The 15,288-nt window shown below is 31.9% G+C and overlaps 1 protein-coding gene across 1 annotated transcript; it reads left to right on the top strand.

Moving 5' to 3' along the window:
• Positions 1 to 1,261: 1,261 nt before the first annotated feature.
• Positions 1,262 to 8,712, top strand: LOC132744991 (uncharacterized). Its single transcript, XM_060733819.1, has 2 exons — positions 1,262 to 1,602; positions 7,907 to 8,712. The coding sequence occupies exons 1-2, from the start codon at positions 1,262 to 1,264 to the stop codon at positions 8,361 to 8,363; spliced, it is 798 nt and encodes a 265-aa protein (XP_060589802.1). The 3' UTR covers positions 8,364 to 8,712.
• The last annotated feature ends 6,576 nt before the right edge of the window (positions 8,713 to 15,288 follow it).

Here is a 15,288-nt window from a genome sequence, read left to right as displayed (position 1 = left end):
GAATTAATGTTTTCACTTCGAAAGCGAGACAAGGAGTGGTCAGTTACCAAGAAAATGTTAGCTATCCCAGAACCAAATCAGCAACATTTACTTGCATACCAAAACCAATAATCCATCACTCCCCTTGCAAAACAAGTTCAATCACCAGTAACAAAAGGACAAAAGACATACATAGACACATAACAAAACAATATATCTGGTATGGCTTTTGAGGAAAATTTCCATATTTATTGTTAAAAGAAAACTTGGATTAATTTAATCTATTTACACATACTTCATTGTATTTATAAACCCAAACACGACGAATAGAGTTACTGAACAGAGAAACCGGACATAAAAATATGATAAAAAATAGTTAGATATATCACCTTTAAGTTATGATACCTCATTAGTCATATTTAAGTGTATAAACGTACAACTACATTCACGTTTGGATTGACGTTATTCTTAATTTATTCATAAAGCTAGCATTGGGAATAACGTCATTTAAACACGCGATGAATTGTACACATGTGGTTCGTATGTGTTTTTCGAGCACCGGTCGAATGCAGTATTCATCAATTTAATTCAGGATAAAGTACATGTACAAACATATTGACCTATGAACCTATGATACATTGCACGTAGCGTTTAAGACGAAAATGTCTAAAGACTTACTTTGTATCCCTACTCCATTTAATATTCATGCAAAAACTACTACACAATGACATCAGCCTATCAATGTATGCTTGTCCATTTTTCTATCAGGTCGTTATCTTGCATAATATTAAAGGAAATTGCACATATGCAATGACCGAATAGCAAACGGGAGCATTTTAGACCATGATCACGGAAATGCCGGGTGATCTTTGTCTGTACTGGTCGCATGGGTAGAATAAGTAGTCGATTATAGATAAGCTTTCTAAAACCCTGTGATCAATTAGATAAAACAGTGTTTACCCGCAAGAAGCCTTATTACACACACGTTTTAATTTTCAGAAAAAGCGCGGACTTAAAATCGACATGAATCCCAGGTCGTTAGATTTAAATAAAGGTTAAAAGAAAAATATTTACTCATTTAATCAGGCATTTCTACATCAAACAGGTTGAGACTTTATAAACAAAATTAAAACCATAAAGTACTTGATAAAACTAACTTGCATACATTTTCATTCTACTTTTTTGATATACATTTGTAGTTTATTTTTAGCGCAGTATCGATCGTGATAACGAGACCGAAACTGGACTTTTTTTTATAAAACGTAAATTTGTTTCAAGCTAAATGGCCGACATTTCGGGGAGTGAAATGCATAAACAGTCAGATGAAACAATTCTCTTGTTATGTTCTCCCTGTAAACATAAAGAAAGAAATAAAGAAGCGGACAAATACTGCGCTGACTGCCATGATTATTACTGCTCAGATTGTCTTAACATTCACGATGATCTTCCAGCCTTGTCGGGACATAAGATTCTAGATAAATGTCAAGTCAAAGATGGGACAAGCGGAACATTGCCTGTCACCCCAACACAAAGGTGCGAGAGACACGGATTTAAACTTGTTGACATGTATTGCCAAGGTCACGATAACGTTGGATGTTCTACATGTATGGCAGTAGATCACAGGTAAGATCAAATTTAATTTATGTCATGTTCTACGTTAGCCAAAATTTAATGATAAATATATCATAATGAGGTAAATGCCAATTAAATAGTGCTTCTTTTTAATTTACTTTATTTGCCTGTTCCCTATTCCAAATTTAACTTACCCGCACACAGTTGCATTTCTGGTGAGATACCCCGAGATACGATCAAAAATGTGGTTACATGATTTTCAAAAACCTAAAAATAAACCTTGTTTAACTTGAGTCCGTCACATATGAAATTTTACGAAGCTTGATATACAAATAAGCATTATGTCTGTACGTGATTTTGCAAGGTTATGTTATAATACTTTCAATTTTAAGAAGATACAACTTAATGAAATAATGTATTTAATCTTTCTTCATTTGTCCTTATGTTTATCAATTTATCAAACATATTTCGTGATCTTTATCAAACGCACGGTTTGGATTTCATTGCTGTTCTGTTTTTGAAGTCTCCTGTGGTGTGACACGCGCAATAAATTTTCTTTATCTTTCTTTATTTGTTTTGAAAATGAAAAATGTTTTTCATGTTACAAATGGAAAAATAAAAACATCTTTCTCCTTTTTAAAAAAATATTTTAATTGTACAAAATGGTTACGTATGACATAGTTTTCATTACTTTATATAAAATACGCCTTAGCAAAAATCGTTTAACACTTTAAAACTTACTTTTGAATCGTACATATCTAAAACGGTTCAGCCATATACGGATTTAAGCTTGTACAGTTCTGTGATTAGATGAACATGAGAGGAATAGAAGCATATATGTTGAAGCTAGAAACAGTCATGTATAATTTACACATTGAGATAGCTACTGTATCAAATGTCCATACAGAAAGCATTTTTAAGTTCATTGTGAAGTTATGTAAGTAATTTAAGTTTTGAACATTTATTCATATATACATTTTTACAATAAGCACTAAGCAATTACATTAAATTCTTCTTCCTTAGTAATCATGATGTCATATACAAGAATATCCAAACAAACACTTTTTGGGCTTAAACTTCTTGATTATCACGTGTTGCTCATTTAAATAACGAAGTGATTTATTGATGCAAATCTATTTTTACCGTACACAGAAAATTCAAGAAATTTCTTCCTTCTTTTTATATGCCCGAAAGAATTTCGGGCAAATTATGCTATACCCCTTGGCGTCCGTCCGTCTGTCCGTCCGTCCGTTAGAAATTTGGTTTCCGGAGCATAAATTTAGTTCCATTTGGCCCACAGTATTCAAACTTCATAGGATGATTGTCCATACTCTGTAGAAGACCCCTATCAATTTTGGGGTCACAAGGTCAAAGGTCAAGGTCACTATTACCTTAAAACTGAAAACTGTTTCCGCTCAATAACTTAAGTATTAATCAACCTACAGTTGTAAAATTTTATAGGATGAACAGCCATGTCCAATACATGACCCCTATTGATTTAGGGGTCATAAGGTCAAAGGTCAGGGTCACAATGATCTTTACACTGAAAGTTGTGGTTTCTGGAGCATAACTACAACTTGACGGTGGTGCTTTGAAAACATCAACTGTATATATTTGAAGGTTCTTCAGCTATAAAGGAGGATTGCTTTTTGAAGGAGGTAATACTGTATTTAATTCCCATGTCTTACAAATGTTTCATCCTTACTAACAAAAAAGGAACACTTTCGGGCATATAATGCTCCGCCTAGCGGTGCTCTTGTTTAATGTTGTTGACGGGTTTTTAAACCCTTGTAATCAGCAATCCTTCAAAAAGTAAACCACTCAGCCGCACCGTCACTATAAAACTATTTAACATTGTTAATTGGGGTAAAAGTGTTAAATATCGCGAATTAATAGAAAAACCTGCCAGTGAATAATTTAAATAAATGCATGTTTAAAAATTGTGGCCATTTTCAGGTCATGTAACGATGTTTTCTATGTGCCTGAGTACGTCTTAGAACATGACCCTACAAGTCAATGTGACGATGTTCAACAGAAAATGCTAGCTGTTACCGGTGACATTGTTTTCAGCTTAAATTCGACAACGGGAAATAAAACGTCTGTTCAAACGGAAAGAAGAAGAAGTTGAGAAAATAAAGCACTTTAGAATTGACGTCAACCAGAAACTTGACAACCTTGAAAAGAAAAGCATTTATAACATAGAAGAAAAGTACAAAGCATTAATCAAGAAGGTTGAAGAGCAAATTACCGTATTGACAACATTCCAGACAAATGTTCAGTCTTCAGCAAAATATATCAAATCCGCCTCGTCAAACATGTCGCAAATATTTCTCGGGATGAAAGTAGCTAACTCAGTAACAGAAAGGACAGGCAATGGTTTAAAAGGGAAGACAGTAGAATTTAAAAGAATTGATGTTGTTTTGAATTTCAACAGAATCTGATGTCAATGATAGATGAGATGGATATATTAGGGGATATCATTGAACAACCTGCTAACTATCAGCTTCGAGAAAAGAGGGAGATAGATATCAAACATGATTCAGACAAGAGCGATTGTTCTATATACAGTGCATGTTTACTAAATGACGGGTCTATTGTAATCGCAGATTGTGGTAATAAAAGCTTAAAACGTCTTGACATGACCTCATTTAAAATATAAGATGTCTGCCAACTCCCGAGATCACCGTGGCAAATTTGTGGAGTTGACAATGAGATAGCTGTATCCTCTTATGGAATGAACATTGACATTGTAACTACATAAATACCACTAAAAGTAGCACGGGAAATCAAAACCGCTCATCCCTGTTTTGGCTTAGGGTACAGAAATGACAAAATTTATAAAACTGATTCGACGAAGACTGTTTATGTCTACATCAAGACAGGGACAATGCTGATACAATTTTCAAAAGAGCAGTTAGGTGACAACTTGTTTAGCAATATTTACAGTCTTACAGTCAGTCAAGATGGTGAGATAATTTATGTTGCTGACAGTACATATGGTATTGTAAGGAAGGTAAATTACATGGAAAATATAATCCTTCTAACCTCGAAAATGCGAGGGAGATTTGTGAAATAGACAATGGAGATAAACTTGTGAGCGGTGAATCATCTAACAATATTGTACAATTTTCTTCAAATGGTGAGGTGATAGGAGAAATACTTACATCAGATGGAAAAGCAGGAGGTTGTCAGGCGGTTTGCTATGATCGCAATCACACGAGACTGATAGTTGGATATAGACGGGATTATATAGAAATTTACGATATGAAGTGAACAAAAATAAATATCTAACTTTTTCATTACGGTTACTAGTAATCTTTACCTGTTTAATTCATTAAACTTTAATACATCTGTGATGATATTTACTTTAGATAATCTTAAAAATAGAAACTCAGAATGAATTAATCTTTTATACATTTTTTCCGCAAACCTTAAAGATAACTTTTCAATGTTAAAGTCAAGTTTATAATTATTAAAAGATGGTAAAACTATCTTTCCACCGCCCAGTATTTATATGTCCAGAAGAACGGAAAACAATGTCAAATATTGAAAATGGCGCTATATAAAGGCGACATTATAACTAAAATTCAACAATTATTTAAATTCTACGAACAATTTGGTATACAGACATATAATGAATATCAAGCAAGCACCCAAAACAATAAAGGATATCTACTTAAAAAGGGTGATCATCCTATGAAGCGTTAAAGATGTGAGTCAAATGGTTCTATAGAAATTTAGCGGTAAGTGTTGAAATCTTCAAGGTTACTGTCACAAACACATCATTGTAAGAAATGTTGCATTACGTTACCATAAAACATCTGAATTGTTCTATCTATGATCAATTTATTACCTGCACAAACTGAAATGTAAAAGGAATCAAACATAATGTATTCAATATACATGTACATGTAAATGATAATAAATATTTAAGGTATTAGCACCCTAATGCATTACCTCCGCTTTGAAGAGTATTCAAATAGGCTAGAACTACTGTTAACTTCATTGAAAATGAGGGCCATGGGTTCAATCCCCAGAAGGGTCAACTTTTTTTTCTTTCTATTTTTCTTTTAACATTATTTACGTATCTCTCGTGTCCCATTTGGAAAGAAAAATGTGTTTAATTTTGATTTTTTAATTTATATAGGTATTTATTGGCTAAATTATGCTAAATCTAGTAATAAATATGGTGCCTGATATTTTCAAAGTGTAATATAATCAAAACTAGACGGTAAAAGTATTTCATATTTTATAAGATCAACCAATATACTTTTTTAAAAATTTAGGGAAACTTTGAAAACAGGCACTCATTTGGGTAAATTTTAAGAATTTTTTTAATTAGGCTCCCTAAGTAGAAAAATGGTCAGACACGTGGTAAAAATGGGTGGGGTAGGGTAACATTTTTATACAGATTTCATAAATTTTCAGTAGAAACCATAATTTTGCTTATTTGGATTGTTAGCTGAATGGTACTATTTGTTTCTTACCAAAAATTAATGGGAAAACATTTTTCATTAGAATGTTATTGCAGATTATTTAAAGGTTCCTACTTTCTAAAAAAGGGCCCTCATAACATCCTAGCTTGAGTTCAGAAAAGTGGCCATTACTTGATTTCCGTACGGTAAACTTTGTTTAAATTTTGCATACAGGTGTACTTTAAGGTATACAACTGACTTATGATGTCAATTTTTTAGTTCCTGATAGTGCCCATTAGGGTCCTAATACCTTAAGAACAAAACAACGTGTCTGGTATATTCTTTTTTGATCTTCACCTGTTCGAAATGTATGTTTCTGTTATTGGAAAACAATTAATATGTAGTTTTCGTTTTAATGTACAACAATATTCTGCAGCAAGGGAAATAACTTGGAACAAATTTTAAATACCGTTAGCTGTAGAGTTACTTACGTTAGCTATCATAATTATTAAGATCCTTTACTTATCAATAAACAACAAAATATACAACATGCTTAAAGAGTTTCATAGGATAGCAGACTCAAAAACGTATGCTAGGGCTAAACATTTAGCAGATTAAATTAATATATAAAGAGAAGTCTACAAAAAACATAAGTACTTCCATAGTGTCACAAAGAAATAACTTGCATAACGATTGGAAACGATACATTCGTATGTTTTCTTCGAGGCCAATATCTCTTTAACTCGACATTTACATTATTTGAGAATTCAACAACTTACTGTTCACAGTATCCCTATTTAAGTACTTACAATTGTGTTTGATTTAAGAAATGCAAATAAATTTCTCGAATTTGATCGGCTTTCTAAAACTTTAAATACTGTGTTGTACATTTTCTGTATTGTAGACTTTAACTGGACCTGTTCATTAAAAGCTTTGCGTTTTATTTTTTAAAATATACCTGCGCCGCCTTTGCGACTTCATGAAACGGTATTGCACTTTAACTTGAAATAAGATATAATTTATAGTATTAGAATATTCTTAATAAACTGAATGAATAAACAGTGCTTGATTTTTGTTTGCTCAGACATAAAATTGTAACGAGCAAGCGACGCTTTATTTAAATTCATCAAGATTTACGTCTGTATAAAAAGCGGGTAGTAAAATAGCTATGTAAAGATATTTACACTGTCAAGTCAATCGCACCTAAAGATCATAACAAAACCTAAAACTTAACATGCTTTTGTTTTCCGTTTTAAAACGTATTGTTTGATGAAAAGAAATTTAAATAATAATAAAAAAGCAAACAAATATACAAACAAATCATTACACGAATTTTCTATTTAATGCATTTGTATTTCTCAAAGAATGCAAATATTTTATTGTTATTACCATAGGTGTTCAGTTTTGCAAAATTGCACGTCAAGGATTTATGAAATAAATATTACTAGATTTTATGTATAATACAGTGGATAAAACATTTCGCTTCCAATACAAATAAGAACGGCTCGTTTCAACCTCAAATGACTTTTTTATGATGGTGATGTTGTTTTCTTTCTTGTTTGCTATTGTTTCTGGTTCTGTGAAATTTTACTTTATTTAAAGATAAGTTAAATTTTGATTACAGTATTATTTCATGATAAAAATAGAGTAAAATGTCATATGATGGATGTTACTGTTAACAACAAATTTGTACACATTTGAATGTACAAGGAGATAGCGTGCTGACATACTAAATATAACTATCTGATAATGGTTAGTGCTTTATGTAAAATTAAATTACTGTAACATTTAAATCTAAGATGTATGAAGATATGGCAGCACTTGAAATTTAAAAACTTGACAAAATATGGCGTTGTTTAAAACATAGTGTTTAACTAATGTAAAACTTTAACATTGGGGATATTTCTTCATAAACACCCTTTTTTACTTTCCATACACAGGTCATGCAACGATATCTTCGATGTTCCAGAGTTTGTTCAAATAAATCAATCACAAGCACAGACAAAGAAAACACTCGAAGATCTAAACGTAGAAAATGCCAATTTGAAGAAAATGCTAGAAACTCGTATGCATGACAGGGAGCGATTGATGAACGACAAACAAGAAGCATTGCTAAAATTGAAAGATTTCAGAAGGGAAATTGAGATGAAACTGGATAAGCATGAGCAAACAAGTATCGAACAAATTGAGAGCAAATGTAATGTCATTGCTGAGAAAATAAATGCAGGAATAAAGGTCTTAGAAACTGCACAGAAAGATGTTGAGCCTGCTGAGGATAGAATGGTGTCATGTGATGATGATAATAATATATCCCAAGCCTTCGTCTCTTCTAAAATCGGTAAAAGAGCGAGCTATTGGTGCTGCCATAAAATGTCGAGAAGAAAAAGCAACAGGTAAACATGTAATAGATTTCGACTTCAAGAGAAATGAAATTTAATGATCTGCCTGAATGAAACGGAAAACCTTGGTAATTTATGTCAATCAAATGAAATCTACAAAGTAAAGAAGAAGAGAACATTTAATGTTAGACATCAGTCTGACATACAAACATGTTTTATTAACAGTGCATGTGAACTTGGTGATGGGTCTATAATTCTTGCTGATTCCAACAATAAGAAATTAAAACGTATTGACAGCAATTGCACTAACAAAGATATTTGTGAATTACCAGTATCACCATATCAGATTTGCACTATTAATACACATGATGTAGCTACCGTAAGTTTCGGAGGAAATATTATATATTTTGTTTCTTATGCCAAAGAGCCAAGACGAACTAAAGAAATAAACATTGACCATGGAAGGTTTGGCATTGCGTATGCGTTGTCCAATTTATACATCGCTGATAATAAAACAAACAACTGTTTTCGTTTACGACATGAATGGTACAAAGCTAAAACAATTCACAAACGATCAGACAGGGCATTTGTTGTTTGATAATATCTACAGCATGACTGTGAGTACAGATGGTAGCAGGATCTATGTTGCTGATGATACATTGGGAATCGTTGCTCTTTTAAAGGATGGAACACTACAGGGAAAGTATAACTGTGATGAACTCAGTCAGGTAAGACGCGTATGTATGGCTGAAAATGGCAATATTCTTGCCAGTGGATATGGCAATAATTGTATTTTACAGTTCACTAAGGATGGGGAGAAGCTGGGAAATGTTGTGTCCTCAGATGATACAAAAGTAGGATGTACGTCTATATTATATCATCATAAGAAGAATGACCTTGTAGTTGGTCGACATGATGACAATATCGCCATCTACGAACTGATTTGAAAACATTAGGTGCCTGTGATAGACTGAACAAGAAGTAATATGTTTTGTATTGTGAAAACTAGGTATGTTAGTAAGCTGTCACATTTGTATATTATGAATATTTTATTAGGAAAATAATAAGTATGTATTTTAATTGATTTTGTAGCACAAAAGATTGTATCAAAAATGCAAACAATGTTACAGTAGCTTGCTGTCAGAAAATAAAGACGATTTACAAATCAAGTGTTACTTATGTAATTTCATTTCCTTTCAAGGTTTATTTATTTTCTGTGCTATGATAATAAATAGGTTGTAATTTGATTAGATTATATTCAAATTAAATTTATCGGTTATGATAGGCTACTTAATCTTGAGGTTTAAAATAACACTTTATACAATTTTTCGTGGGAAACAACGTTTGTTGTTGACATGTTGTCGAGCGGTGATTGTTATCTGAAGATTGACCGACAAGTTCTTATAATTAGAACTTTCTATTACGGGAAGAAAAGCTAAAAGTTAAAAGAAAATTAGGAACGAGAAAAAAAAAACAATACTAATATTGTCTTTCTTCACCATATCTATATATTATTACAAATCTGCTATTAACAGAATTCTTCAGAAATATGCAACGTTGAATTGTTACAGCTTATCAACACATTTAGTTATCAAGACATCAGTTATCATTGCTAAACGGATAAAACCATACTTGATAATATTTTGTTCCAGAACGTTTCATTCTGTTTGCGTACAATATTCATATGTTTTAAATAACAGAGGCATTCTATGTTACTCACAATTATTTCGAGAACCGACCGTGAAATTATCAAACAAATATAATTTTACTACTATTGAAATTCTATTAGTCGAACTTCGATTAGTTAATTTTCTTGAAATGAATGTCCCGATTATTCCCTATATATTCCTTATAAAATCCTTTTTAATATGAGTTCATATGAATTTTCATGTGTCGAATTTTTCGATGTGTTGAAGTTTTTTCGTGGTCCGTATAGAATAAATCCAGTCCAATTTACCATAAATAAGTCGAAGTCATTTTTGCACTCCTTTTCTGGCTGTTAAGATAATTTCTGATTAACTTGTGTGGCAGGTGTTAATTACACGACTGTGTCAATTAACAGTATTTGATGCGTTTAAATGTGTGATAAAAACTTAAATTGTTACCATTCAAATTGCCATATTTGTATTAATTTTGTAAAAAAAAAAAACGAACTACTTTCATTTGAGTACTTCAGTGACCCGGTGTCGCGTGATAATCACACGGTATTCATTTACCATAAGCTGGTTAAGTTACTGCCCTTTCCTTTTCTTGCGCCTGTTAACGTCGACAGCTCCAATTTCTTTCATTAAATTTAAACCGATTTATGAGTCGAAGTCCCGATGTGTCGATGTTTTTACATAAGTTCTTTCGACTTCGAGTTACCGAAGTTCTACTGTATATAGCTTTGTACCTTTTAAGTTACCGATATGCTTCATATTAAATTGATTTAACGAAGCGATTTTTTTTCAAAATTAATGATTTTAGAGATTTCATATTTGCAAAGGGACGCACTGTTTACCAAAGATAAGTTTGACAAGAACATTTACCAATGAAAATAAAATACACACTGTATTGGTTTAGTGTACTTACCACGGTAAAATCAGTGAGAAATAGAAATATCACAAATTGAATCAAAATTGTATTTATCAAACCAAAACGCGACTGAGGAACCTGGCGTAAAAATATGAAAAAAACGATGTAAGTTTGATATATCACCTTCCAGTCATTAGACCACATCAGCCATATAAAAGTGTTTCAATTTACAAGTACATTCATCACGTTGAACGAACGTAATCCTCAATTCATTCATAAAACTGACTCACGTCATTTAAAGCAGCAAATGATACACGTGAGTGTAGGATTCACCATTCAACAACTTTCGTATACAGTATCATCATTTAAACAAGTAAAACTGTGTTTCATTTTAGAAATGCAAATAAAATTCTCGAATTTGATTAGCATAAACACTTTTCTAACTGTCTTGTGTATACCGTGAATATTCTGTATTGTAGACTGTAATCTATGCCTGTGCATTAAAATAAAAGTTGCGTTTAATTCTTTATTCCATTCCCGCGCCGCAATTGCGACTCCGTAAAAACGGTATAGCACGGCGGTCCATATAGTTTTACGTGACATCATTTGCGTAATACAAGCATAGCGTAACGACACGTTAATGTAAGTGTCACGCTATGAACGCAACATTGAAAAAAACACTTTTTGCTGGATTGGAATGTGAAAAATAGAATGCTTTATTCGTGTAACCTCATTACTCCATTACTAAATATATTGAACTCGATGGATAAAAATCATTATGCTCGCCAAAGGCTCACATATTATAATTTTATTGAACCCGTTCCTGAACCTACACTGTAATATCGTGTATGTATGTGTCATTTCTCGATTAAAATGACATTACAACTTTTAATGTGTCAATTGTTTCACCGAAATGATGGATATACTTGAACTATTTTTGATTACGTAACCTTCGTTATTCCCGTTCTTCAATAAAAGCAGTCGGAAGTTGCTTGGTTTTATTGTTTGTTCTGCCTGACGCGTAATTTTATTCAGAAATTTAATGAACAATTTTGTCATATGAATTGGACATTTATTGTTGTTCTATATATTTTTTATGAAATTCGTCAAGGAAACATAGTTAATAAGATCGGTAGAGGCTCATGGGCAATCTTATTTACATGTTCCTTACAAATACCTTATTAATGTTTCTTCGCACTTTTAATCTTTGGCAAGTCGCATCATAGCATAATATTCAGCCGATTGATAAAACATCTTTTCTTTTCAATGACTCACTAGTCAAATATTCCTTTTACATTAGTTTTTTGTATATTCTTTATTGCTGAAATTGTCGTCGTTATAATAAATTCGTTATACAAGGTCTTTGCTGGATATATGGGAGATTATAATACTGCACGTTTGTATCGTCGTTTTCACTGGATAATCGTGACGTTTATATAGTTTTATATACACGGCTGATGTCGATTCATGAAGAAATCTTACTTTCTTTCTCTAAAATATGATGCTTGCTGTAATATTAATTCGTTAAAAAGATTGATGACAGGTTATATGGCTGTATTTAAACAGCTATTTGCACAAACAACCCAAGCCGTCAGGGTTATATATAGGACCATATAACCTGTCAACAATCTTTATAACTAATAATATAGCCTGACTGACATAAATGAAACCATCGGTAAATTATTTTTCATTAAAGCGAGAGTTTCCCATCAGAGACTTATATAAATATTAATAATATACAACAGTAAAATAATCAAAATATACTAATTAGAGAACATGTTAATTTAAAGTTATTCATTTAGAACTTTTGAATAAGTAACTGAATATAATCAAATTGATATGCACATGAATCGGTGTAAACCTTACATCAACGTCATAGGATTATGTCGAAATCTTGAACAAGAAAGAGAGACTTAAGATTAAAGGTTGGATAAGATACCCGGCATGCTGCAAGTTCATTTCTCACATACAACCTTTAACCAGTATATGAATGTGCATATGATGAGAATGCATTATTCATTAATTTAATTCAGGATAAAGTATATGTACAAACGTATTGATATATGTGTTAATTGCTGAAGGACGCGATTTTTAAGATGAAAATTGCTAACTTTGTATCCATACGCCATTAAATATTCATGCAAAGAACTACTAAACAATGGCATCGGCCTATCCGCGCAGGCTTGTCCATTTTTCGATCAAGTCATAACCGTTCATAATATTAAAAGAAATTACACATATGCATTGATCGAATAGCAAACGGAACATAGCAGACAATGATCACATCAATGATATGCCGGCTGATCTTAGTCTACACTGGTCGCATGTGTAGAATCAGTGGTCAATAAGACATAAGCTTTGTTAAACCTTGTGATCTGTCCAATAAACCTGTGTTTTACCCACCCAAAGACTCCATACCCACACGTAAGAAAAAGTCGACATTTATCACGTTAAATTAAATGAAGGTTTAAAGAAAAAATATTTACACATTGAACTATGCATTACTACTACACAAAGTGTGAATTTGTAAACAAAAAAATAACCATAAACTAACAAATTAAACTAACCTTTTACTAACTATTTGACGAGTACATAAATAATTTACTTGTCTATAATGGTTTATTTTTAGCGCGGTATCGATTGTTATAATTATATTTCCTGTTTTAGATTACGAAACCGAAACTGGACTTTATTTTATAAAACGTAAATTTGTGTCAAGACAAATGGCCGCCATTTCGGGGAGTGAGATTGAAGACAGTCAGAAGAACCACTTCGTCTGTTATGTTCACCTTGTAAACGTAAGGAAAGAAATAAAGAAGCGGACAAATATTGCGCAGATTGTCATGATTATTATTGTTCGGATTGTGTGAAATTTCATGATGATATTCCAGCCCAGTCTGGACATAAGATTGTAGATTGTAGATTGTAAAGTTCAAGTCAAGGACGAAACTAGCGGAACGTTGCCCTTAGCACCAACACAAAGATGCGAGAGACACGGGTTTAAACCTGTTGACATGTATTGTCAGAGTCACGATAACGTTGGTTGTGCTACATGTATGACAGTAGATCACAGGTAAGATCTTATTTAATTTATGTCATGATCTACGTTAGCCAAACTTTAATGATAAATATACCATAATGGGGTAAATGCCAATTAAATTTAGTGTTTTGGTTTAATTTACTTCATTTGCCTGTTCCCTATTTCCCAATTTAACTTACCCGCAAACAGTTGCATTTCTGGTGAGATACCTCGAGATACGATCACATATGTGTGTAAATGATTTTCTAAAACCTAAAAATAAACCTGTTTAACTTGAGTCCGTCACATATGAAATTTTACGAAGCTTGATATACAAATAAGCATTGTCTGTACGTGATTTTGCAAGGTCATGTTATAATACTTTAAAATTTAAGAAGATACAACTTAATGAAATAATGTATTCATTTTTCTTCATATGACGTGATGTTTATATCAATTAACAGACATAGTTCGTGATCTTTATCAAACGCACGGTTTGAATTACATTGCCGTTCTGTATTGAAGTCTCCTGTGGAGTGACACGCAAAATGAATATTTCTTTATCTTTCTTAATTTGTTTTGAAAATGAAAAATGTTTTTCATGTAACAAATAGAAAATAAAAATCATCTTTTTTCCTTTTAAAAATTTATTTTTATTGTACAAAATGGTTACGTATGACATAGTTTTCATTCTTTATATAAAATACGCCTTAGTCAAAACTTTCAAACTGTACTTTTGAATCCTACATATCTTAATCGGTTCAGCAATATACGGATTTAAGCTTTTCAGTGATTAGATGAACATGAGAGAAATAGAGGCATATATGTTGAAGCTAGAAACAGTCATGTATAATTTACACATTAAGATAGCTTCTGTATCAAATGTTAATAAAGAAAGCATTTCTGAGTTTATTGTGAAGTTTTGTAAGATATTTAACTTTTGAACATTTCTCCATACATACATTTTTACAATGTGCACAAAGCAATTACATTAAATTCTTCTTAAGTATGATGTCATATGAAAATATACAAATTAAATGTTTTGGGGCTTAAATCTCTAGATTATCACACGTTGCTCGTTTAAATAACGAAGTATTAAAATTATTCATTTTTATTTAATCTATATTTGTTTCATATAAAGATGGTCATACATTACAATATGATTAATCAACATATGAGAATATACGTCGTATTGATAATTCTCGTATGATTTTAAAAAGAAGCAAAATAGTTGATGTACAGACACAATACTTTTTTTTCAAATAAAATAAAATTGAACCTTAAAACATTTCTTGGAAGAAAACTTGCCAATTTATTGGTGCAAATCTATTTTTATAGTACACATAAAATTCAATAAGTTTCTTCCTTCTTTTTGAATGTTGTTGACGGGTATTAAACCCTTTTAACCAGCAATCCTTCAAAAAGTTAACCACTCAGTCGCACCATGACT

The sequence above is a fragment of the Ruditapes philippinarum genome, unplaced genomic scaffold (genome assembly GCF_026571515.1).
Source record: "Ruditapes philippinarum isolate M1 unplaced genomic scaffold, ASM2657151v2 ctg7102_1_1_1_1, whole genome shotgun sequence".
NCBI classification, from domain to species: Eukaryota; Metazoa; Mollusca; class Bivalvia; order Venerida; family Veneridae; genus Ruditapes; species Ruditapes philippinarum.
Note: the sequence above shows the minus strand (reverse complement) of the source record. Positions and strands in the feature narration are given on the sequence as shown.

What these genes read in the sequence shown, in the direction of transcription:
- LOC132744991 (XM_060733819.1), top strand. Translation starts at nt 1,262, where the DNA reads ATGGCCGACATTTCGGGGAGTGAAATGCATAAACAGTCAGATGAAACA. An exon ending in TGTATGGCAGTAGATCACAG is followed by an intron (nt 1,603 to 7,906) that starts GTAAGATCAAAT and finishes TTCCATACACAG; the next exon opens with GTCATGCAACGATATCTTCG.